The sequence below is a fragment of the Astyanax mexicanus genome, chromosome 4 (assembly GCF_023375975.1).
Source record: "Astyanax mexicanus isolate ESR-SI-001 chromosome 4, AstMex3_surface, whole genome shotgun sequence".
Taxonomy (NCBI): domain Eukaryota; kingdom Metazoa; phylum Chordata; class Actinopteri; order Characiformes; family Acestrorhamphidae; genus Astyanax; species Astyanax mexicanus.
The window spans coordinates 13,624,302-13,651,316 of NC_064411.1; the positions used below are offsets into that span (position 1 = coordinate 13,624,302).

General features: G+C 39.4%; 5 protein-coding genes across 35 annotated transcripts in view; 1 reads left to right on the top strand and 4 right to left on the bottom strand.

The window, feature by feature from the left end:
• LOC125801188 (general transcription factor II-I repeat domain-containing protein 2A-like) overlaps positions 1-27,015 on the bottom strand; it is a 173,610-nt gene that overhangs the window by 134,753 nt on the left and 11,842 nt on the right. The window lies entirely within an intron of this gene.
• LOC125801198 (zinc finger protein 585A-like) overlaps positions 1-27,015 on the top strand; it is a 171,059-nt gene that overhangs the window by 121,717 nt on the left and 22,327 nt on the right. The gene's annotated exons all lie outside the window — the stretch shown is intronic.
• Positions 1-27,015, bottom strand: part of LOC125801238 (uncharacterized) — a 151,099-nt gene that overhangs the window by 73,733 nt on the left and 50,351 nt on the right. The gene's annotated exons all lie outside the window — the stretch shown is intronic.
• LOC111188496 (NACHT, LRR and PYD domains-containing protein 12) overlaps positions 1-27,015 on the bottom strand; it is a 233,180-nt gene that overhangs the window by 22,043 nt on the left and 184,122 nt on the right. Inside the window, exon 8 of one of the 28 annotated variants that reach the window (XM_049476959.1) lies at positions 1-175. The exons of the other annotated variants lie outside the window; for them this stretch is intronic. Coding sequence (XP_049332916.1) covers positions 1-175 — 175 coding nt within the window. The remainder of the gene's footprint in view (positions 176-27,015) is intronic. 28 annotated transcript variants of the gene reach the window in all.
• On the bottom strand, positions 172-26,596 carry LOC103035298 (protein NLRC3-like). 4 transcript variants are annotated; one of them, XM_049477282.1, is made up of 8 exons: positions 26,513-26,596; positions 18,990-19,109; positions 7,433-7,529; positions 6,346-6,465; positions 6,098-6,211; positions 2,442-2,490; positions 2,055-2,244; positions 172-1,801 (listed from the first exon to the last, which is right to left on the bottom strand). In XM_049477282.1, the coding sequence occupies exons 3-8, from the start codon at positions 7,480-7,482 to the stop codon at positions 417-419; spliced, it is 1,908 nt and encodes a 635-aa protein (XP_049333239.1). In that variant the 5' UTR covers positions 7,483-7,529; positions 18,990-19,109; positions 26,513-26,596; the 3' UTR covers positions 172-416. The 4 variants fall into 4 exon arrangements, with proteins under 4 accessions (XP_049333239.1, XP_049333241.1, XP_049333240.1 ...); XM_049477284.1 differs by lacking the exons at positions 18,990-19,109; positions 26,513-26,596 and adding an exon at positions 8,297-8,387 and having other exon boundaries at positions 6,346-6,453; XM_049477283.1 differs by lacking the exons at positions 18,990-19,109; positions 26,513-26,596 and adding an exon at positions 8,297-8,387 and having other exon boundaries at positions 2,055-2,241.

Consider the following 27,015-nt stretch of genomic DNA (forward strand, 5'->3'; position numbering starts at 1 on the left):
ACAGCTCTTGTGGATATTTTAACTACTGGCAGCAGCCTCAGAAGACACTCCTCTGATGGATCATATTTACTGAGGTTAAACTCTTCTAGCTCTTCTTCTGAGTTCACCAAAACAAACGCCAGAGCTGACCACTGAGCAGGAGAGAGTCTGGCCTTTTGAAGACGACGGTCACCACCTCTCCTCAGGTATTTCTGCACTTCCTGCACCAGAGAATGATCATTCAGTTCATTCAGACAGTGGAACAGATTGATGGATTTCTCTGGAGATGAGTTCTTCTCAATCTTCTCCTTGATGTATTGGACTGTTTCCTCATTGCTGTCAGAGATCCTCTCTGTCTGTGTCAGTACGACTCGTAACAGATTCTGATTAGACTCCAGTGAGAGACCCAGGAGGAAACGAAGGAACAGGTCCAGGTGTCAACTCTCACTCTGTAAGGCTCTGTCTATGGCACTGCTGAGGAAGTCAGTCATTGATGACCTGCTGAAGAGTTCAGATAGTTCAGTGTTTTGGTTTTTAGTGGTTTGCTGATTCAGAACGCTTCTGTCAATGAAGCAGAGAAATGCATATAAAGCAGCAAGAAACTCCTGAACGCTCAGATGTACAAAGCTGAAGACCTTCCCCAGGTGCAGCTCATGTTCCTCCCTGAAGATCTGGGTACACACTCCTGAGTACACTGACACTTCTTTAATATTGATACCACTCTCTTTTAGATCTTCCTCATAGAAGATCAGGTTTCCTTTCTCCAGCTGCTGGAACGCCAGTTTCCCCAGAGCCAGGATACTTGTTCTAGTCTGCTGAGGATCAATGTCACTTTTCCCACTGTACTTCTGGCTCTTGTGTTTGATCTGAAAGATCAGGAAGTGTGTGAACATCTGCGTCAGGGTTTTGGGAATTTCTCCACTTTCAGCTTCACTCAGCATTCTCTCTAGAACAGTGGCTGTAATCCAGCAGAAGACCGGTATGTGGCACATGATGTAGAGGCCTCTTGAAGACCTGATGTGTGTGAAGACTTTGTTGGCCACGTCCTGATCTCTGATCCTCTTACTGAAGTACTCCTGTTTCTGAGGGTCACTGAAACCCCGCACTTCTGTTACCTGATCAAAACACTCCGGAGGGATCTGATTGGCCGCTGCTGGTCGAGAGGTGATCCAGAGGAGAGCAGAGGGAAGCAGATTCCCCTTGATGAGGTTCGTCAGCAGAACATCCACTGAGGTTTGCTCTTCTATATTCACCAAGTTCTCATTGTTCTGGAAATCTAGAGGCAATCGACACTCATCCAGTCCATCAAAAATGAACATGACCTTGTAGCTCTTATAATGTCTTGGTTTTAAATCTTGTGTTTCTGGGAAAAAGCTCTGAAGAAGATTTACCAGACTGAGCTTCTTCTCCTTCATCAGATTCAGCTCTCTAAAAGGAAGTGGAAATATGAAGAGAATGTCCTGATTTACTTCTCCTTCAGCCCAGTCCAGAATGTACTTCTGCACAGAGACTGTTTTTCCAATTCCAGCAACTCCTTTAGTCAGTACAGTTCTGATGGGTCGTTTCTGTTCTTGTAATGGTTTAAAGATGTCGTTGCATTTGATTGGTTTTTCCTCTGTTTTCCTTTTCCTGGATGCAGCTTCAATCTGTTTCACCTCATGTTCCTGATTGACATCTCCTCCATCTCCCTCTGTGATGTAGAGCTCTGTGTAGACCTCATTCAGAAGTGCTGACTTTACATGGCCCGATATTCCTTCATTAAGTATCTGATATTTATTTTTCAGCTTGGATTTGAGCTTTCGTTGGCATGCTGGGGCTAATTCTGATAACAGAGGAAGAGAATAAAGAAAATGTAATTAGCTGTGATCTTCATGAAAGACCCCTGTGTAGAACAACTTTGATATAGTAGATAATTGTTAGGTTTAAGGATACATTTGATGCTGTGACACAATATCTTATAATTACAAAATCCAGTTAACTACTGCTTATTATTCTAATTTGAAAAGCAGAACTCCTCTGAGGAAATAAATTAGCCCTTTAAGTTGGTCCCCATTCTCATGACCCAGAACTCTTACTGCTCTCTAGTGTGTTGGCGAGGTCTGTCTGATTCATGTTCCTCAGGATGTGCAGTGTGACCTTCAGCACCCCCTCCTTATGATCATCATCCACCTCTCCCTCAGAGCATGCTGTGTAATCTGGACTCAGGAGCTTCTTAAACGTGTTTAGCTCGTTCTTCACTAGAGAGATAAACTTCTCCTGCAGCTCCTGATTAAGAACAAACATCAGAGAATCAGTAAAGCTGTTACAGTACAGAGAGAGAGATGATGACACTGATCTGAGGACAAAAGGAGTTATGGATGCTCTGATGTGTAAAAGGTATTATTAAAACTTTAAAGTAAAGTTACATTTATATGTAAAATAAATCAGGGAGATGCACATCATATATATGGTTCAGTACTAACCTTGAATATGTGGTCCAGTTCTTTTCTGGAAAAGTTTTTTTTCTTCTCACTGTGGATGAACAGAAAAGCCACACTGTAATCCACATTATTAAATCAGATGATTTAAAAAACGTGTTTCAATAAAATATGGTGAGATTATTAATAAAATAAAGAATAGCAGCAAATAACAGATACAAAGAAAAGATTAATCTGTAATTAAAATAAAATGTAAATAAATGTATCAGGAATACCAGAACCAGGAGAGACACACACTGATATGAGTCAAACAGTTTAAACAGTTTATTAACAAAAGGGACAAGCAGATAAGGATAGTCTAAAGCAGGCAGGGTCAGTAACATAAAGCCAGCATAAACAAACAACATACCAGTAGAGAGGAGAAAGCAGGGACGGTACACAGAGAAATAGACAGAAGTGGAATAAGCAGAAGGGTGGTCTAATAACAAGCAACAGAAAGCAACAAACAATAAACTGAGCAAGGCAAAAAGGGTAAACAGTAAAAGAGAAAGGGGTCAATAAACGATAAGGCAGAATAACAAAGAGATACGTGTCGTAGAAGAGCTAGGGAACCAAGATTCAATACTCAGCAACTAATAGCTGAAACTAAGGGGTATTTATACTCAAACATTCAGGTGAGCAATCAGTAGCTGTAGCTCAGCAGCTCAGCAGAAATGTGAAAGTAATTAGAAAGAAAACAGCTAAAAGGTTTTCCAGAATTTTAATAAACATAGTATGTTTTAAAGTGTATTCTAATTTATTCTGAATACATTACTGGTCTATGTATTGTACTAAAACACATTCTCCCATTACTGGATGTATGTACTCACCCCAGCAACTGAGATGATAAATATATGCACAACAGATTATGAAGTTTTATTCAATGATATTAAAGAAACAATAAACAGCATGGTTTAAATGCACTGAACACAGTTTTTGAATCAATAATTAGAAATTTAGAAAAATTTCCACCAGACACATAAAGCACTTTGTGGTTTGGCCACCAGATGGCGCTAATGTGCTCTGTGTCATAAAGCTTTGAGTAGAGAATATTTTTTGTACAGTGAGGAGAAACGATTCAGCGCTTATATAAGCTTTAGTTTACCATCAATTATATTTTAGATACGTTAGCAGAGCAATTTCAGCAGAAGTAGCATTAATTGGGTTTAATTTAGTATAAAAGAGGACAGAACAGAGCACTCATACACACATGGACAAAACTGTTGGTACCCCGCGGTTAATGAAAGAAAAACCCACAATGGTCACAGAAATAACTAGAATCTGACAAAAGTAATAATAAATAAAAATGCTATGAAAATGAACATATGAAAGTCAAATATTGCTTTTCAGCCATGCTTCAACAGAAGTATATAAAATATATATAAAAATCTCATGAAATAGGCCTGGGCATAACAAATTGTAACCATTAATTTAATATTTTGTTGCACAACCTTTTAAGGTAATCACTGCAATTAAACGATTCCTGCAGCTCTCAGCAGGTATTTTGGTCCACTCCTCATGAGTTATCTGCTCCTGCTGTCTCAGGTTTGAAAGAGCCTTTTCCAGACAGCTTTATGTTTCAGCTCCTTCCAAAGATGCTCAATAGGATTGAGATGGTGTGATCTGACACTGATGCTCCTCGAGCTTAAAGTTCACCTTTAATCTCTTTAAAAGTTTTTCTGGGCTCTTTTGTTTTAATGGGGATTGTTTGTTTTGTAGATTTTTGCATGAAATGAGCCTATTACTTCAGATACTGAAAGCAGGGTGACCTAAAGCAAGTATTTATATTGATTCCAGCTTAAAGGTGGGTTTGCTTAGTTGTGGGGTTAAGGGCTCCTTTATTTAAAATACTTTTTTCCTTATTTGTATAAATTGTTTTGTTTTTAGGTGTCCCATTGAAGTGCCCCATTGACCGTGTCGAGGTGGCATTAAGCACACTCTCTTCCCTAGTGACTGCTGCTGTTTTGCCTAGGCTGGTGTTTGGCCTGGGCTGTTTTGCCTATATTGTATTTAATCCGATTTGATATTTTATAATTGACTGCTCTAATTCTGCATCTAGTCCATGGGGTTGACTTATTAATTTTGTTTCTCTTCTTTATTTTCATTTGGATTTTATATATTTTTTTATCCTGATATTTTTTGGTTATTATTTTGTTTAATATTGTGTTATTGGGTCAACCCTGTTTGTACCCTGGGTTTTGGTGTTGAATTATGTGTTTCATTATTGATACTGGCTTGGGTCAACTGGTATAACCTGTGATATAAATTATTAACCATCTGTCTATTTTTACTCTGTTCATAGAACTTCAGCACAAGTTCTCCTTTGGGCTGACTGGTTATCCTCTTGGGAGTTTCCTTTTTCCTCTTCACTTCTCTTACACTGGGGTTGCTGTGATGGAGTCACCTTTATTGGAGGTTTTGTAGTGTGTGTGTGATTTGTGTATTCTCAACTGTGAACCTAGCCTAAATAGCCCAAGTGTGCATAATTTAAATTGACATTTGATGGTAACATTTTAAAAGAATTTGCCAGCCAGTAAATTTTATTTCCTCTTAAATGAACCTGTGTGCTATAAAGGTGTATTTGAACCATATTTCCTGAGGTGAAATTCCAAGTGGCGTAGTCGAGCTATTATTTATTTATAGTGTTTTTATATAAATAAATATAATCATCTGAATGTTCTCGGGGTCACACACAGTTCAAAATCAATGTCAGATTTTCATTTATTTTTTTTCATAGAATATTATTTATTTATTATTACTTTTGTCACATTCAAGTTATTTCTGTGACCATTGTGGGTTTTCATTCACGCTTCATTTTCCTCCAAATATCTCTCTCTCTCTCTTTCCCCAATGCTCGCTCGCTTGCACACACACACGCGCACACACACACACACACACAGCTGAAGGCATGTTTTCTCTTTCTATGGAATATGGAGCTACTCTAGAGTTTATTTCCTCCATTAAAGCTCAGTTAAATTCAGTTACTCAGCACATTAAAATATTCTCATTTATACTGACATTAGCAATACAACAAAAAATAATCTAGTCTGCCAAACACAACACACTGCACAATGATTGTTCTCCCTTCACAGAATATTGTTGTGATTAATACAATTAATGTTTTAATTTGATTGATATATCTCTTGTATAAATATAATTTAGTTTTGCCAATCTAACACTGATGCTTTTATTCAAGAATATCTGGTAGGTCACATGGTGCACTGTTCAATATTTGAATGTGTGAGTTTAATGTTTAAATATTAAATATATTGTTTTCATTAATACATTTAATAAGAAAATCTTACGATCATTTAAGAATTGCAGTTTATTACAATATAACATAATCTATACTTTTCTAAACATGTTTTTGAATAATGCAAAATACTGTTTTTGTTATCTGACAAAATTACGAAAATCATTTAGATAATGATTTTATCAGTATCACACACCCCTAATATAGATATATAATGATACTGTAATTTACTCTCATTGTTCAGGTCAGTCAGTCTAATCTAAACCCCGCCTCCCCATCACACCCAGCTGTGTACACTGATCATTACATACAGAAAAACTGTGTGTTTGTGTGTGAGTGAGAGTGTTATGCTTTAAAAGGGTAAATTATGGTAAAAATCAGTAAATTATGTAAGTGATGTTTCACTCACTGTGGGTCAGAGGTCATATCTTCACTGCTGAAATCAGGAGGATGATCGATGGACTGGTCACTCTTCATAGAAACACAGCTGGGTTCTGGAGAAGCTCCTCTCTGGGTTTCAGTTCTGTTAACATTAAACACAGTGAAACTCCAGCATTTACACAGTGAAACTCCAACACACAGCACATCTTTAATAAAGATCAGGAACTGAAGTGCTTCACTCTCAGAACAGAACAGTAGTTTAGTGCAGTGATGTACCGAGACCCAGAGCTTCCTCCTCCACTGCTGAAGTTTAGAGGTTCTGGCATGGACCAATCACTCTTCATAGACACTCCACTGGGGGCTGGAGATGCTGCTCTCTTCTCCCTGTAAACAGATCTTCATGATGATCCATGATGAGAGTAAAGTGTGGAGTAATGTGTTCCTTTACTAAAACTTATTCACAGGTTCCAGACTAACTTCTTCATAACCGTCCCAGAAGCGTCCCGAAGCTTTCTGTCAGCTGCCCCAAACTGAAAAACGCTCGTCTAATAAATATACATATTTTCATTTCTTTAACAATACTGTTTAATATATTTGTGTGTTTGTTATGATGTCACAATGTCATCACCTGATTAGATCATATTTACTATATGTATTTTATAGATCTGTGTCTAGTTAATAACATGTATTGGTAAGAGCTACACAATTACACAATTATACTGTATTATAAACTAAAAGGTATATTTTTTTATACTGAACTCTAACAGAGATACAGATCAGAACAGAATAGAACAAGTCTTTCTGTGAGAAGCTTCATTCCACAGCTTTAATATCAAACCCAATCACTTCCATCTGATCTATATTAATGCAGCACATCAGGATTTCCTCATTTCTAATGCTAATGTAAACCCAGACAGCGTGTGGTAAAATCCGAGACGGATCCTCACAATGGATCTGGTACAGAGTCCACTTTCACTACAGACTAATCCGATCCAGATTTTGAGCAAATCTTCACATTTATGTAAAAATATATGAACTATATTTTTTACCATAAATGTACAACCACCCCATACCATAGCAACCACCTAGCAACAGCATAATATCACTACAGCAACCACCTAATACTGTTACTGTGCCAGAAGGAAACATATTATAAATATTAACTATTAGATATTAAAGGCAGATATGTACTTTAAATACAGATTAGAAACACATTCTACTATAAGAATAACTGGCTGGTTTGTTAAGTGTTTCTCTGTGTTTAAATACAGCACAGGGTTCTGACTCTGGTCCAGGAGAAACTCTTAAACCATTACAATACAAAACTACTTTACATATTAAACCCATCACTTAATTTACTCACTTTAGGACAGGAGGTCCTCCTCCACTGCTGGAGTTCTGAAGATCCATCATTTACTCTTCTTCATTCACACACAGCTGAACACTGCCGACACCGACCCCTGAGAACAGATCAGCCGTTACAATAAAACCTTTATTCTTACAATAATGACATTATCATCAGAACTGCATTAAACAATACCTGATAAACTAACAAAACAAACAGAGAACGATACATAACAGTGTGATTTACCCTCATTACACATTATTCTACAGATTACAGAAACATTTACTGTTATTATAATTTTATTATTATTAGTAATATTACTGCATTACACAACATTATAAATATACACACTGTTCTATTATTATTAATATTATTATTATTATGTAACTGAATCAGAATAGAGAGATTATTTAAGTATAATATAAAACAGCAGGATTAAAAACACTAACACACCACGTGATCTTGAGCTCCGTTGCTCCCCCTGCTGGTTAAACAGCGCTACTGCATATAAACACGCCTTTATAGCAGCTCCGTGTTTTTATCTCCCCAACAGATCAAAGTCCACATTAAGCAGTAATGCGCTTTAAACAGCATAAACTACACCGTGATCAATAAATATCAATCTATATCTGCGCATTTCTCTTCAGTTTACAGCATTATTGATCTGTTACAGCTGATTGTTCTCCAGCCGGTCTGATCTAGACCAGGTCCAGGTCTGATCCAGGCCCGGTTCAGATCTCCATGCTGATCCTGGTTCTTCCAGTGGAATCGGACACTGAGCTGAGCTTAAAGAACCGGTTCTGAATCTGAGGAACCTTTAGAACCGGTTCTGACTTTAAGCTACACGGTTCTGTTCTACATTCTCTTCAGTTCTGAACTTACCGAGTGAATCCGGACTTCTGTCCTCTTCTAATGGCGGAGTCCCGACTTACTTTCACTCTGTCCTTCACCTGAGTCTCACCTGTCTCTCTCTAAGGTCCGCCTCCTAACTCTCACAGCGAATAGGCGCTGGGTGGGCGGAGCTATTGTTCGTTTTTGGCTACTGTCAGCCAATCACATCACAGGGCTGAATGGAATGTTTTAATACTCATGAGTCTGAAGTTTCTCCCACACAGCAGTAAAACCCCCCAGTTTTCAGACCGGTGTTCTGCCGAGTTCTGCTACCCGTCCAAAAGTGCTCCTCCCCGCACTGCGCATGCTCTGACCCACATTTTATAATGTTTTCATGATGATTGTGTTTTCCATGGCTGCATTACACAGCCTGAGCTCAATGTCATTATTTATTTAAGGGTCACATAAAAGTAAATCTCAATTAAACAAATAATTAAAATAATAATAATAATAATAATAATAATAATAATATAACAGATGTGACTATTATTATTATTATTATTATTATTATTGTTATATATTGGCATGTCAATTCTGATGTATATTTGTATATGTACATTTACGCCACTCAAAAAACTCAATATTTTTGGGTCCTGTGTTTTTAATTTTTTGGACTAAAAGTACTTCTTATGATGGTGGTCTTTTACGTAAAAGAATGTAACCTTATGTTTCATAGAGATTTTTGGCAGAAGTTAATATAAACTTTAGATGACCCAAACCCTCCTAGTCTGTTAGTATCATAAGCTTTTACTAAAGGACCAGATATATTCCATTAGTAAATCTAAGGGGCTAAGGGATTTTAACAGGTAAACTCAATAAATGATTGTTTATTAGCTGATCAACTGGATCTGGTGAAAAACACACAATTTTAACCAGCTATCAGAAACAATCTCATCACAGTTTACATGGTTAGCTCTGTTACCTTTCAGTTAGAAAAATCGCCGTATATGCAGACGTTTTAAAATCCGCTCACTGCACCCCGCTGCTAAATTAAAAAAAAATCCTCCACAGAGAGGGGGTTGGGGCTTCTCCACTAGCTGATTGGCTGTTTCTCCTGAGAGGTGGGGATTTCTCCCTGAACCGGCTCCATGATTGGCGCTAAGAGATTTCCCATTTACACACAGTGCTTAATGAAGCTGGCCCCTCATATCATTAGAAATGAAATAAAAATATTTTGTTGGTTAGTGCTACGTTTGTGCTGGTTTGTGCAGCAAAAAATAACATTTGTGCTGTTATAATTATTGAAATATTAAACATTTAATTTTCTTACCTGTTATGTAACACAGCCCCTCATTTGTGGCCAAATCGCACCAAAGTGGTCTCATTGGTTAGTGCTACGTTTGTGCTGGTTTGTGCAGCAAATATTAGTGTTTGTGCTGTTATTGTTATTGATTTATTAGGAAAAAAATATTGAATAGGTGTGAAGCTGGCCCCTCATGTAATCAGAAATGGAATAAAAATATTTCCATTGGTTAGTGCTACGTTTGTGCAGCAAAAAATAGTGTTTGTGCTGTTATCATTATTGAGATATTAAACATTATATTTACTGTTATTGAGATATTAAACAATTAATGTATTGCCTGTTATGTAACACAGCCCCTCATCTGTGGCTAAATTGCACCAAAGTGGTCTCATTGGTTAGTGATAAGTTTGTGCTGGTTTGTGCAGCAAAAATTAGTGTTTGTGCTGTTATTGTTATTGAGTTATTAGATAAAAAAATATTTAATGGGTGGCATTACCCAGCCTCCCAATAAAGCCCAAACCACACCAAAGTGGTCTCGTTCAGCAGTGCTGTAAAAATAAATGTTTCAGGTATTTTGGTTATTCAGCTACAGGGAAAACTATATTTATTTACAGACAACATCACCCAGCCCCCCTCATTCATCAGTGTTGTTAGTGCTCGTAAAAAGGAACTCAGCCCAGTTAAACGGCATTAACAGTGCAGTCTGTTAAATATATGCTTTCATATGTGCAGGAGCAATTTTTACCATGGTAAACCAGTTTTTACCATGAACAGTCATGTCACCTAAAGATATTTCTCTGTGCTTTACTATATATAAATATTATATATAATTATATTACACACATATATTAGAAATATTTTACATAAATTAACTACTGCCTTAATAAAGCAAATTCTGGAAAGAATAATGTGAACATTAACCAAAAATAAGAATTTTGATGTGGTTTTGGCTTTATTGGGGGGCTGGGTAATGCCACCCATTACATATTTTTTACCTAATAACTCAATAACTAAAATTGCACAAACATTTATTCTAATAGCACAAACACATCACTAGAAAAACAACACCACATTGATGAAATCTGGCCTTAGATGATGGGCTGTGTTACATAAAAGGTAATACATTAAATAGTTTAACTTCTCAATAATGATAACAGTAAAAATAAAGTTTAATATCTCAATAACTATAACAGCACAAATGCAATTTTTTGCTGCACAAACCAGCACAAACGTTGCACTAATCAATGGAAATATTTTTATTCCATTTCTGATTATATGAGGGGCCAGCTTCACAGCTATTCAATATTTTTCTCCTAATAACTCAATAACAATAACAGCACAAACACTAATTTTTGCTGCACAAACCAGCACAAATGTAGCACTAACCAATGAGACCACTTTGGTACAACTTGGCTACAGATGAGGGGCTGTGTTACATAACAGGGAAGACCTATTATGTTAAATATTTCAATAACGAAAACAGTAAATATAATGTTTAATATCTCAATAATTATAACAGCACAAACGTTATTTTTTGCTGCACAAACCAGCACAAACGTAGCACTAACCAATGGAAATATTTTTATTTCATTTCTAATGATAAATCCACAAATCCACCTGTTTCTGATATTCCATTTTTGTTTTCTGAATTATTGTGCTATTTGATTGCTTTATTATTTAATAATGACCAGGTAGATAGTATTGGTTTGTAGTATAGGCTGTGTGATTCCGCTGAGGAAGTGTTGGTTGGATTCCCCAAAGTTGAAGATTACTGTTAATTTTCCTCTGTTCAGGAAATGTATTTTATGTTTTTGTGTTGGTTAATGTCAAGAATTTCCCCCCGGGGATCAATAAAGTATCTATCTATCTATCTATCTATCTATCTATCTATCTATCTATCTATCTATCTATCTATCTATCTATCTATGTTACGGAGGGAGATGTTTATATTTTTCTTTGTTGCCTTCCCTTTTCCAAGCTACCTCACTCTTGCGCTCTCCTTCACTCTTTCTATCAGTCCTGCAGGTTACCTGTGAGAGGGAGGAGCTGATTAATTGATCCTGGTCCTACGTCACAATAAAGCGCTGGCCGATGTGGAGTGCAGGGCGACACCCGACCCATTCAACCACCACGCCGCCCAGACCAAACCACCTGTCTTACTATTCTTATTGTTTGTGCTGTTGTGAGTAAAAACGGAGCTGTTTAGATAAATAAAACATGTTATTTAACTTTGTTATAATACTTCTGTAAATACACTTCAAATAATACTAAAAGCCAAGGTAGCACTGTAGGGGATAAGGCCTGTTTCTTTGGGAGGGGGTTTCTTTTCTCCTGTGTTTTGTTAGTTAGGGAGGGAGGGAAGATTTATGTGTTTTTATTTCCTTTTTTTTGTTAGATAAGTTAGCTCTAAATTTCTAAGTTAGTTTTGTTTGTTTGTTATTTTAGGCATTTCTTATCCCTGACGTAAATGCTACTGATTATTATAAATAAATCATTTTGGCTTGTATCTCTGTGGTTGGTATCATCTTTGGTCTGGGCTAAAAATGCGTGAGCGGGTGTCGTCTTAGCATATGTTACTGGTTTGGCTTTTCAGGCCGTAACAGTTAAGCAGCCAGGGTAGAATTTATACTGTTACATTGTTACTGGAGGCAGATATGCCTTATGAATTAAAAGCAGTTGCTTTTAATGTAAATGGGTTTATAAGCCCTATAAAAAGTCACAGGGTGTTGAGGAGATTAAAAAGGGAAAAAAAATACTTGTCAAGGTAGTTCATAATCCCTTTAGACATGAGCTCTCACACTGAAAGCCGTAAAATTAATATTTTACCCAGGCTGTTATATATTTTCTAAGATACACTAGTAGAAATCCCTGTGAGTCAGTGGAGGGAGTGGGACAGACAAATATCCTGATTTGTTTGAAATGTAAAGAAACCTAGAGTCTGATCTACAACATTGCAACGAAGTAAGGACAAAGGAGGATTAGCACTCCCAGATTTTAAAGAATCAATCGGCTCAAATAAAGTACCTGATCCTCTGGTACAACTAATGTAGTCAAGACCGCTAGAGCTGAGTCCGAGTCAAGACTAAGATTTTTGCGTTTGAGTCAAGACTGAGACCAGATTAAGATTTAAAAATAAAAACATTAAAATACCTTCTCTGTTCACCAAAATGATCTGTGTCTCTTCTAAAACATAATCAGAAGTCACCACAAAAAGTCAGCTGAATAAAATTCTATTCATTTTCATTATAAAATGTAAAATAAAACGATCGCAATTTGCCCTCAAACAGCTCTAGCTAAGGTTAGCTAGCTTGTCGCTAAGGTTAACTAGCTCATGCTTTACTTCTCTCCCTGGTAACATTAGTATTTTAGCTAGCTCATCACTAAGATTAGCTAGCTCATTATTAGCTTTAGTTCACTCCCCAGTAACATTAGTATTTTAGCTAGCTCTTTATTAAGGTTAGCTAGCTTGTCACTAGCTTTAGTTATCTCCCTGGTAACATTAGTATTTTAGCTAGCTCATCACTAAGATTAGCTAGCTCATTATTAGCTTTAGTTCTCTCCCTGGTAACATTAGTATTTTAGCTAGCTTGTCACTAGCTTTAGTTCTTTCCCTGGTAACATTAGTATTGTAGCTAGCTTGTCGCTAAGGTCAGGAATGTTTCTTCTTGATTCACAAGAGTATAACTCCAGTGAGCCAGTGAAAAAAGAGCATGTTCCACTGAAGAGTTAATGTACAATTCCTAAACAGAATCACTCAAGCAGCTCCTGCTAATCTTCTGATAAGTGTAAAAGTTTGTTTACAGCAGCAGCTGCAGTTCCTAGTGAACGCACCGTGCGCAGCGCCATGCTTTCAAAACACAGTGAATATGGCGTCATTTTACTGCCAACAGTCGAGAGAGAAGTTTTTGCAAGCGCCTATTTTGAGTGTGTGTGTGTGTGTGTGTAATTATATAACTGGACGATATGGATGTCAATCAAAGTGGAGGGCCTGTTTAGATTTCACACGCAGTTTCTTTGATGATGCATACATTTCTGAGCACTTTTTAGCATAAAAGTCCTCACGCTCTGTGACTAATCCCTGAAAAACAAAGCATGTTGATTAAAAATGGATTTTAATCTGTGGCTAAATGGAAAGCTGTATATTATTTTTATTTCTTAACCCTGATGGATTAAATTTCGATGGGGAAGTTCAGGATTTAAATACTTCAGTGAAAATAGCTTTTCTTCATCTTGGGTGAGTAAGCTAGTTAATATGTATAAAACGTTTTTAAATGGGGTTTAAACTGTATTTTGTAATTGTTGCAGGTGTATATTATTTTTTTTAAGATGATAAAAGTTAAGTTAGTTGTTTTGGATGAAGATTTTGATGTTTAGCTCCTGACTGCTGTCTGATCTGAGGGTGTCACCCACTCAGACACACACAACTTCACACACACACACACATATATATCTGAGTGTTCCCTGTCCTATCAGAGCTGCACCTCATACAGAGGACTCACACTCGGCCGGTCTCATCCACAGTCTCCGAGTCCACCTCACCCCGAGACCGAGACAAGATTCCAAACAAGGTCGAGTCCGAGACGAGACCGAGACCGCACATTTTTGGTCTCGAGACCGGACTCAAGTACTTCAACAAAACCTAAATACCACAGTAAATCAGACTGAGAGAAAGAACAGGAAGAGTCTCATTCTAAACTTCAAGCCTCCTGAACCTGACAGACTGGTTAGATTAGATTAGATTAGATTAGATTAGATAGAACTTTATTAATCCCAGAGGGAAAGTCAGTTATTACAGCAGCACAGTTACAATAAGAGCAAAGAACAATAATTAAAAAGTATCACAAGTAATGAATATATAAAATAGAATAGGTAAAATTAAAAAGAATTAAAGATATGAAATATAACACATTATAAAAGCTATAGATATATAATTTACATAATATGCGGAAGTTATTGACATAAATATTATGCAGTAATTGTGCAGTAATGGACTAGTGTAAATATGCACAGTGGCTGTGCTCTGTGATAACATTAATATTAACAGTATAAACATTAATGTACAAATATGTGCAAAATGTGCATAAATATAGTACAAAGCACTGTATAAAAAAGTAGGACAAAGTGACAGTGCAGAATATTAGAGATGTTATAATGTCCAGCTGGTGCAAATTGAGCAAGAACTAGTTAGTCCTTGTTATGTCGGTACAGTAAAGAGCTGTTGTACAGTGTAATGGCTGTCGGTATGAATGATCTCCTGTAGCGATCTTTGCTACAGCGGAGCTGAATAAGTCTATTGCTGAAGGTGCTCCGCTGTGTGACCAGTAGATCGTGAAGAGGATGTGCTGTGTTGTCCAGTATAGCAATAAGCTTTTTAAGTGACCTTCTTTCCACTACCACTTCAAATCCCTCCAGTGAGCAGCCCAGAACTGAGCTGGCCTTCCGGATCAGTTTGTTGAGCTTCCTGGTATTTCCTTGTCTGATACTGCTTCCCCAACAGACTGCCGCAAAGAAAATAGCACCAGCAACAACGGACTGGTAGAAAATCTCCAACATCTTGCTGCACACATTGAAGGATCTGAGCCTTCTCAGAAAGTAGAGTCTGCTCATCCCCTTCCTGTACACAGCCTCCGTGTTGGCCTTCCAGTCCATTTTGTTATCCAGTAGAACACCCAGGTATTTGTAGGAATCCACCTGCTCAACATTCTGACCCATGATGGTAACAGGACTGGCTGTGGACCTCTTCCTCCTGAAGTCCACCACCATCTCCTTGGTTTTGGCCACATTGAGGATCAAGCGGTTCCTTGTACACCACTCAACAAAGCTGTTCACCAGGTCTCTGTATTCTCCTTCCTGTTCATCCTTTATGCACCCAACCACCACGGAGTCATCAGAGAATTTCTGAAGGTGGCAAAGGTCAGACCTGTACTGAAAATCAGTGGTGTACAGGGTGAAGAGGAAGGGGGAAAGCACAGTTCCTTGTGGAGCGCCGATGCTGCTGACCAGACGATCAGACTTGCAGGTTCCAATCCGCACATACTGTGGTCTTGCAGACAGATAGTCTAAGACCCAGGAGATCATGGACTTGTCCACCATCATCTTGACCAGCTTTTCCTTCAACATGATGGGTTGGATTGTGTTGAAGGCGCTTGAGAAGTCAAAAAAGGTGATTCTCACGGATGTGTTGGTCTGATCAAGATGATAGTGAGCCTTCTGCAGTAAGTATATCACAGCATCATCTACTCCAACCTGCTGCTGATAAGCAAACTGCAGGGGGTCCAGGAAAGGGCTGACCTGGGGTCTAAGATGTGTCAGAACAAGCCTTTCCAGGACCTTCATGACGTGTGATGTGAGAGCCACTGGTCTGTAGTCATTAAGAGAGGATGTCTGTGACTTCTTTGGAACAGGAACCAGGCATGATGTTTTCCACAACACTGGAACTTGCTCCACTTTAAGGCTCAGGTTGAAGAGTTGCTGAAGAATCTCACACAGCTGAGGGGCACAGACCTTTAGGACTTTAGGGACAATTCCATCAGGACCAGCAGCTTTGCCTGGCTTCAGCTTTTCCAGCTGCCTCTTCACCTGGTATGCAGTCACTTCTAAAGGTGTAGATGTATGTGTGTCTGCCGACAGTGGCTGTGAGGTGGTGGGGTGTGAAAAGGAGTGTGAAAGCCGTTGAGGTGGAGGGGGTGTAAACAGGGTGCAACTGGTGATGGGTGGGGGTGTGCTAAATCTATTAAAGAAAACATTTAGCTCGTTGGCTGTGTCCAAACTCCCCCCAGCAGCTTGTTGTTGTCTGGAATTGAAGCCTGTGATCTTCTTCATGCCCGTCCAGACTTCCTTGGCATTGTGATGCTGAAGTTGGCCTTCCAGCTTCCTTCTGTATGCCTCCTTGTTCACCCTCAGTCTCACCTTCAATTGCTTTTGCACACTCCTTAGAAGTTCCTTGTCCTTCTGTTTGAAAGCCTGCTTCTTTTTGTTTAAAAGTTCCTTCAGGTCTTTGGTGATCCATGGTTTGTTGTTGGGAAAACAACGAACCCGCCTGACTGGAACAATGGTGTCAGTACAGAAGTTGATGTAGTCAGTGATGCAGCCTGTCACATTGTTAATGTCCTCTCCAGCTGATTCATACAAAACACCCCAGTCTGTGGTCTCAAAGCAGACCTGCAGAGCCTCCTCTGCCTCTGGAGTCCACCTTCTGATAGTCTTTACTGTCACAGGCTGTCTTAAGACCACCGGCCGGTATGTGGGGGTCAGCCGGACCAGGTTGTGATCAGATCTCCCAAGAGGAGGGAGTGCAGATGAGCTGTATGCATCTTTCACATTTGCATACAGAAGATCCAGCACCCGATTCTCCCTTGTTGCACACTTAACAAACTGGTTAAACTTTGGTAAGGTGGTGGAAAGTGTGACATGATTGAAGTCTCCTGAGATGACCATAAGAGCATTAGGATGCCGGGTCTGAAGTCTCGCGATAGACGAGTGAATGACGTCACACGCCACCTCCGCTTTTGCTGCTGGTGGAATGTAAACAATAACAAAGATGGCGGCGGTGAATTCCCTCGGCAGATAGTACGGACGTGAACTGACCGCTAAAAATTCAGCGTTCGGGCAGCAGTGACTCTCCTTCACAGTAAGATGTTGTGGATGGCACCATCTTTCGTTTACAAAGAGAGCTACTCCTCCACCTTTCCTCTTACCGCTCCGTTTAGAGTCTCTGTCCGCCCTCACGATCTGAAAGCCGGGTACCGACACGTTGGAGTCCGGACAGTCAGCACAGAGCCAGGTCTCAGAGAAACACAGTACACTGCACTCCCGGTACTCCCGCTGGGTCGCGATAAGTGCATTCAACTCGTCCACTTTATTTGGTTCTCATCTACTCAGCTGTTCTTATACATTTCTGTGTAAATAAACTCAAGTCAACTCTGAACATCCAGATTCCTGACTCCTGATAAAACATACAGACTCTGATTTACAGAATCTTCCCTCTGATCATTTCTGCAGTCTCACTTTTATATCTTCTCAAATTCTGAACTGATAGATGGATACTTTTATTGATCCCAAAGGAAATTTAGCAGCCAGTAGCAGTTACACAACACAGTAGAAACAAACAGCAATAATAGGGGAGGTACAGTAAGAAAGCAGAGTAAGAAATATAAGACTACAGAGTTTCTAAACTGAGATTTGAAATATTGACAATACCTTATTAGATATAAATAAATTTAAAAAATGCTGAAAGAAGAATATAACCATGAATATCTAAATACAAAAACTATACAAAAGTGTAAAAGTAAGCAGCCGTGGATATGAGGTAGTGCAGTAATACAGAATAAATTAAGTATAAGGGATAGCAGGGAGATGGTTCATTGGAGATGTACACATGGATTTAAAATAACTCCATATGCACTTGACGAGCTCTCCCCTCTGTGATTTAAGTTTCTAGGAGAATTAGGGATATTTCTGCATTAATTATGCTTACTTCTGATATATCAACACTGAGAGAGAAAAGGCTACGACTAGCTTCATATCCATATCTGTAAACAACATTTCAAACTTCCATTTATCATCATAGAAGTGGAATCTACTACTGTCTGCTTTTACAGCTGCAGAACTCTTACTGGATAATGGATGGATCACCTGTACACTGCACAGAAGAGCCTGGATCCTAACTCTACTGGCCCTCACGTCCACGGATCTATCTACTGCTCAGATACATGAAGCTAAAACCAGAACTGTGAAGAGATACAGCACACGGCTTTTAATAAAGTGAAATCACTTCTTTTACGGGTGTGAATTCCCCTTTCTATTACACCCACCAGCTGGAATTTACTTTCTTTCTTCTGTCCTTTTTTTAAATCTGTCAGCAGGGCTGAGAATGAGGAACTGTCTGTATTTTTCTTTTCTTCAGAAAGAAAAAACCTGTTGGAGCACATTTTACTCACATCAGAACAAAGTGTAGTCATGTGAGTATAAGTGTAGTGGTGTGAGTGTGTGCTTAGTTGTGAGTGTAGTTGTGTGAGTTTAGTTGTGAGTGTAGTTGTGTGAGTATCAGTGGCGCAAAAAGGGTGTATGCAGCCTATGCGATGCACAGGGGTGCTGCACTAGAGGGGGCGGCAAATCAAAGCCCCAAATAAATTTGCGGAGCGCGGTGGGAAAGTAATGACAGGACGCTGACGATTTCAAAAACGCATCTACAGTAGTGGTGTGAGTGTAAGTGTAGTTGTGAGTGTGAGTGTAGTTGTGAGTGTAGTTGTGAGTGTGTAGTTGTGAGTGTGTAGTTGTGAGTGTAGTTGTGAGTGTGAGTGTAGTTGTGAGTGTGAGAGTAGTTGTGTGAGTGTAAGTGTGAGTGTGAGTGTAGTTGTGAGTTTGGTTGTGAGTGTGAGTGTAGTTGTGAGAGTGAGGGTGAGTGTAGTTGTGTGTGTGAGGGTGAGTGTGTGTACAGACCTATTGTTCGTGTCTTTAATAAAGCTGGGGACCCAAATCGCTCCAGTTCAGGGGTTGTTTTAACCCACCGGGAGGTTCCACTGATTGGGAGGGAAAGGGGCTCACTTTTCTCAGGGGAACCTGAAGAACAGAAAAAATGGACATGTATAAATTATAGAACATGATCAGTAATATAATAATACTTATGGGTAACGGCTGTTTGAAGTAACCTAGTTTAAACAGTAATACAGAACTGTGGGTTTGTTGTTATAATTTACCCTGCCAGAAAGAATGGAGTCTTTGGGGGCGGGGCTTCTGCTTTACATGTGGCTGTTCTTACCCTGATAACCCATCATTTATTTCTGTGCGAACAGTTTGAATAAAGATTACTTTAAAAAACTTTTTTTTTGCATAACTTAAACACTTTTAGTTTGGTCTCCTATTTTGAGAGAATCACTGAGAACATTAGTATTTTTAAAGTTGAAGAAACTTTGTATTACTTTTTCGTTCAAACCACGCCCCAGCAGATTCTCATTGGGCTTGTTCTGTGGAAGGTGCTAGAAAATCTTTTACTTTCAAACAACATGATTTGTTTTTTTCTGTATTTTATTTTTATTATTTTATTATTTTCTGTTCTTCTGAGAAGATCTACAGACATCCTACAGTTGACTCCATTAACCAAGACACCATTTTCTGCCTTCAGCTCTTTTTACATTTAGGAATTTGTAAGAAGATTTCCATGTTCAAGAGACGTTTTTCTTTTTTGCAGTTGTATTTTTTTTTGTGTATTTTTGTGTTATATCATTGTGTAAACAGCTTTTGAGAATAACTCTGAGCATGATAGTATCCAAACTAGACTAACTAGCTAACAATGTTAATGTTCTGCTGTTTCACTTTTACACAAAATTACACGTATTGTATTTTGCAAAATACCTAGATTCATGTTATTTTTTATTTGTTTAATTCAATAATTGCTACCACAGAACGTGTTGAGAATGTATTAAGTTGAAAAAAATAATTTTGGTCATTTTTCCATTTTCTGAACAACATTTCTTACTTACTTACTTTTTTTTAATTGGCCAGATTTAAGACTAGGTTTAAGGATCCTTGAAAGTACTGTCTTGTTTTTAAATTTAAATATTTTAAATAAAAAGGAGGAAAAATAAATATACATTTTCTTTATTGATCATGATATGTTTTTTTAAGCTTTCACAACGAATGTAAGTAAAAAAACACTTAAAAAGTTACAGCATATTTTAAGTATAACTATTTTAGATTTAAATTAATTAAACTCAAAAGGTTTCTTACAGGCATTTACATTGAACTTACCTAAATGAATAGATTTTCTGTAGTATGCATTACTTAAAAAATGTAGGCAATCACTTGCCTCAAACTCTTTAAGATCAATCAACTTTTCCAGGTTTACAGTGTTTACATTTTCTCCAAAGTGAGTCTGAGTCCGGTTTGTAAAGAGTGTGCATGCAAATAACCTACACCATCCTTTTCTTTTCATTTTTTACCATTTTTTTAGTTTGACTTTTCATGTTGTGTAAATAAATTGTTTGTGTTGCACCCAATTTTTAGATCCTCCCACTTTATGATCCATCTTACACCCAGAGACCTTATTACACTATTCAACCTCAGGTAAACCTAAAATCCCCCATACATTACACATATCAAACCCCAGAACCTACTAATAATATTCATATATATGTTACAGTGTTCTAGTGCCACTAGGTGGCACTCTAAGAAAGAATCTTAATACACAGCCTAATACTACTACAGAGGGAGAGAGCCTAAGGCAGGGCAGTAGGAGAAGCAAGCTGTAAGTGTGTGTGCTGCAAGTTGCTTGAATAAAGCCTACGGAATTCTTCTATATCTGCATCTTGACTGATATCTTTCAACATGGTGTCAGAAGTCTAACCTGGATGCTTCCTTCTTTTCTGGACATATGAACAAACGGTGTGCAGACTGGAAATCTAACTCAACCTAGAAGAAAGACAGCAACCTTCAGAATGGCGTATCACATCCCAACCCCGGAGCCCATGGACATGAAGGGCGACGTGTTCAGCAATTGGATGTTTTTCCGTGCGCAATGGGATAACTACGAAATCGCAACTGGATTAGACAAAAAAGACAACAACATTCGCTTGGCTACGCTACTATCAGTAATGGGGAAAGAATGCCATCAACTGCAGCGTCACCTTCACATGCCTGACGCGGACCGGGCAGATCCGAAGAAAGTTCTGGATGCACTACAGCAACACTTTGAACCGACCAGAAATGTGATCTACGAAAGGTTTGTGTTTAACAATTGCAAACAAAGCCAAAATGAGACCACAGACCAGTACACAGCCAAGCTAAGAAAGCTAGCAGACACTTGTGACTTTGGCTGCCTGAGAGATGATTTAATCCGTGACAGACTTGTTATAGGCACAAAAGACACAAATGCACAGGCTCGGATGCTGCGTGAGCCGAAACTGACATTGACTCAAGCTGTTGATATGTGCCGTGCAAATGAACAAACTTTAGCTCAAATTAAGAAAATTGCTGGCGAGGATCAGCAAACAGTCCACTATGCTTCACGAGACGGTCGCCAGGGGCAAAGAGGAAGTAAACAGCCATGTATGCAAGAACACACCAGACAAAAATCATTTCATGCCAACACATGTCGGTACTGTGGAACTATCCATGGCAAAGCCAACTGTCCAGCGTATGGTGTACTATGCAAAGCATGTGGGAAACGGAATCATTTTGCTAGAGTCTGCAGACAAGAACAGCGAAAGCCACAATTGCATCTAGTGGAAGAGGACACGGAGAGGGAAGATGAAACTGATTTGATGCTTTATCTCTCTCACGTAAACTTTATGCAAGCCAACAGGAACAAGTGGTTTATACACCTTAAATTAGCCCCACACAATGACGAAATGCTTCAGTATGACCCTTCACATGTCATCAAATGCCAACTAGACACTGGTTCCACTGTCAATGTCATTGGTTTCCGAGACCTCCAGCGCTTGCTCCAAAATGGCAACCCGCCCCTATCACTAAGCAAAACCACTCTCAAGCTATATGATGGCACAATGATACAGCCAAAAGGAGAATGCAGTCTCAGGGCAGAACACGATGGCAACACATATATCCTGAGATTTCATGTAATGGAGACATCACAAACCCCTCTGCTTTCAGCAGACACCTGCATACGACTCAACTTACTCCAGATCACCAGCAACCACGTCATACACAGCATCGATGCAAGACAAGCAGACAGCGCCACCATACCAAAGACAACAGAGGAGCTTATAGCCTCACATGAAGACGTGTTCGATGGCCTAGGATGCCTCCCTGGTAAGCTCCATCTGAAGGTGGACCCTGCCATAAAACCTATACAGCAGCTCCCTCGCAGGGTTCCAATCCCCATCAAAGACAAAGTTACAAAGGCCATAGAAGACATGGAAACAAGGGGCATCATTGCCAAAGTCACAGACCCGACTCCATGGATCAGCAATATGGTGGTGGTAGAAAAAAAGGACAAGCTCCGCATTTGCATTGACCCTACAGTACTGAACAAAGCTTTACTCCGATCACATTATCAGATGCCGACAATAGAGGAGATTCTGCCGGAAATAGCCAAGGCAAAGACATTTTCTGTCTTAGATGCAAAAGATGGCTACTGGCAAATACAGCTGGATGAAGCAAGCAGCTATCTCACTACATTCTGGACACCTCTAGGGCGCTACAGGTGGCTCAGGATGCCTTTTGGGATCAAGCCAGCAGCTGAAGAGTATCAGAGAAGACAACATGAAGTGTTGCAGGGACTCAAAGGTGTGGCAGTAATAGCGGATGACATTCTTGTTTATGGATGCGGTGACACCAATGAAGAAGCAATGAGGGATCATGACAACAATCTCACAGCACTCCTCCAACGAGCCAGGGCAGTAAACCTAAAACTAAACAAAAGAAAACTCAGACTAAAGCTCCCCAGTGTGACATACATGGGGCACCTACTCACCACTGAAGGATTATGCCCAGACCCAGACAAAGTAGCTGCTGTTGAGAGCATGCAAACGCCACATGATGTAAAGTCTCTTCAACGGCTGCTTGGATTTGTCAACTACCTATCCAAGTTTTTGCCCCACTTGTCAGAAGTCTGTGAACCCCTAAGGCGTCTGACTGACAAGGATGTCGAGTGGGCCTGGCTCTCACAGCATGAAGAAGCATTACGCTGTATCAAACAGCTAGTCACACAACACCCTGTCCTAAAATACTATGACCTTCATGAAGAAGTCACCCTGCAATGTGATGCAAGTGAAACAGGCCTGGGAGCGGCACTCCTTCAAAATGGACAGCCTGTAGCCTTTGCCTCAAGGACGCTGACGCCAACTGAACAAAGGTACGCGCAAATTGAAAAAGAATGCCTCGCCATTGTCTTTGCGTGTGACAAATTTGATCAGTACCTTCATGGCAGGGATCACATCACTGTTCACAGTGATCACAAGCCCCTCGAAGCGATTTTTAAAAAATCATTGCTCATGGCACCGAAGAGACTGCAGAGGATGTTGCTCAGATTGCAGAGGTACCAGATACACCTGCTGTACAGACCAGGAAAAGAACTCCATTTAGCTGACTTCTTGTCCAGAACCCCACAGCCTAATGTGGAACACCCACAAATGCAGACGCCATCCTCGGTGTACGCTATGGGACTGGCATCAGCAGACCTTGAACATGTTAGGCACAGCCGCAACACCAACATCACCACAAAAACGCTGGAGACCATCAAGACACACTCTGCTCAAGATCCAGTGGCCAAGTTGCTGAACAGGCACATCAGCAAGGGCTGGCCAGAGCACAGGCAAGCTGTAGACCCTTCGCTTCATCCATTCTGGACGTACAGAGAAGAACTTACAACAGAAGAAGGTCTAATTTTCAAAGGACAGCGGGTCTTTATCCCTAACACATTACGCAATAGCTTCCTGCAGAAGATTCACATTGGGCACTCTGGTATTGAGGCCAGTCAGAGGAAGGCCCGCGAGGCCATTTTTTGGCCAGGAATTGCTGATGACATTAAGAACTTCACAAATGCCTGTGCCATCTGTAATGCCACTCAAGGGAAACAACAAAAAGAAACACTCACTTCACACCGCATTCCGGACATCCCGTGGTCCAAAGTCGGAATAGACCTTTTCAGCATCAAGAGCTTCACGTATCTCATCATGGTGGATTACTATTCTGACTATTGGGAGATTGATGATCTTTCAGACTACACTGCATCCACTGTCATTGAAGCGTGCAAGAAACAATTTTGCAGACATGGCACGCCTCACACTGTCTTCTCAGATAATGGCCCCCCCTTCAACAGCATGGAATTCCAACAATTTGCAGATGATTGGGACTTTCAACATGCAACCTCATCACCGTATCATAGCCAAAGCAATGGCAAAGTGGAGTCAGCAGTGAAAATAGCCAAAACGTTACTGAAACGCTGCACAATGGCTGGAGAAGACCCATGGAAAGCAGTGCTAGAATGGAGAAACACTCCGACCGAAGGTCTTGACAGCTCACCGGTTCAAAGACTCATGTCAAGACGGACCCGATCACTCCTGCCCAGAAGGAGTGTGCTTCTAAACCCTATAGTGACGAACGATGTGGTCGCAAAGAAAAAAGTCAAAGGGGCAGCGGTCAAACACAGATACGACCTTCATGCTCGTGACCTCCGACCCATCACACAAGGACAGACGGTACGAGTCCTTCTCCACCCCAACCATCCAGATGGCACCTGGGCGTTGGGCTTATGCATTGACCAACTCTGTGATCGCTCATATGTGATTCTGGTGAAAGGGAAGAAATACCGTCGAAATCGCAGAGACATTCGTCCAGTGCAGGAACAACTTACCATCACTCCACACCACATCAGCCCATTGCTCGACGACGACAGCTGGAACACTAGAGGCGGCATGGAGAGCCTGACAGACATACAAGATACAGCAGCTGAGGATGCACCCATCAGCCAACCTCCATCCCCCAACCTTCCCCCTCCCCCTCCCCTACAGCACACCAGAACCAGGAGCAACATTCAACGACCTGCAAGATTCACCACTGATTTTGTTATCTAAAAAAAAAAAAAAAAAAAAAAAAAAAAAGAAATAGTTCACACAGGACAGTTATAGTACAGTTATAGTACCTGCAGAAACTTGTCACTTGAAATTCAAAACTAATGTATCCATGTTTTGTTGATTTTGTTTATATTAATTATGTTCTTTCAGAGCCAGTGCTTTAACACAGGAGCCGCACTGGGGTTATAGCCCAGTTATATGTAAAGGGAGATGTTACAGTGTTCTAGTGCCACTAGGTGGCACTCTAAGAAAGAATCTTAATACACAGCCTAATACTACTACAGAGGGAGAGAGCCTAAGGCAGGGCAGTAGGAGAAGCAAGCTGTAAGTGTGTGTGCTGCAAGTTGCTTGAATAAAGCCTACGGAATTCTTCTATATCTGCATCTTGACTGATATCTTTCAACAATATATAAATATATAAAATATAATAATCTAACCAGCACAGTGCCGGCCATCTGTTATCAAGCATCAGCCGCTAACTCAGCTCTGAAAACAGCTTCCACCCTCCAACCTTCACTGCTGATCCGGCTAATCACTAGCATTGAGCTGCATTCCAGTTTTCTGAGATCAATCACTAAAGACTCCACTGAACTACAGCCATAATCCACATATCATATTAACCCCCAGAAAACAGGGGACAATGACCCCAAAAATACTTCAAAAAGCACCCAGAGACGGATCAAAACAAAGAGCTGGAGAGTTCTGAAGTTTCCAGCATTGAGTCCAGACCCAAATCATACTGAACTCCGGTGAAGAGATCTTAAACCTGATCTTAAAACTGCTGTTGGGAGAAGAAACCCTTTAGATACGAGAGATCTGGAGCAGATTACAGAAGAAGAGTCCAGAGTTCCAGCTGAGAGGTGGAAGAAGCTCCTTAATGGTTACAGGAAACAACTGATTTCAGTGTTTTTTTTTTTTTTCAAACGGTGTGCAACCAAATATTATTTTAAAGGGGCCAATAATTTAGATTGGTCTGATTTTGGAATTTTGTTTGAAATGTTATATATATTTTACATGGTGTTTTTCTGTTTTTTTTGTGTGTCTATTTACAATACTCTCAAAAGAAATCATTTCAGGGGTGCCAACACTTTTAGCCATGACTGTATTTGACTATTTAAATTTTAGACACTGAACTGTTTCAACCAAACAAAGAAACAAAAAAGGATTTCCACCTAAACCCACAAATCACTTCCTTCTTTTAAGGTTTAATGGAAATAATGAGATTAATAAAAATCTGGCTAATAAAAAGCTAAACATCAGCTTCACCCAAAACAGAGGCATCATTGTTTCACACAGGGATTATTTTACAACATAGTAAAATTCAATCTACTAACTTCAACAAGACTGCAAGATCAAACTCACTGTGTAAGAAGGAATATATTTTTTATAAGAATAAGATCATTTAAAGTTAATCAAAAATATTAATCCTACCTTTATATTTCTGGATTCTGCAGTAAAATCAGTCGTCTGTGTCGTAACGCAGCGTCTCTTTATAAACTGAAGGTATTTCTGAGGTGTGTATCACATTAACTGGTTAGACTGTTTTTTAGATCGTTTAGTCAGATTTTAGAATGTTTTCAGGTGTGTCTTCATATAAACACAAAACAACACAGCAGAGTCTCCATCTGGTGGGCAGTTATCAGAAACATCTGTATTATTATTCAGCAATATTTTAAAGTATTCCTGAAAAGATAAACTATAACTTTTCACATATAATGTTCCAAAAACATCCTGAAAATGTGTAACATAATAAAGATTTGCATCACAAAGTAACAATGTAATAAATATAAATAACATTTCATATGCAACATTCCTAGTTTCACAAAAACTGGTATCTAAAGTAACTTTCTTTATACTTAAATACAATAATTAAACATACAAAAATACAACATAATAATTCCTTTGGTTTCACACAAATGAATAATATTAAAATG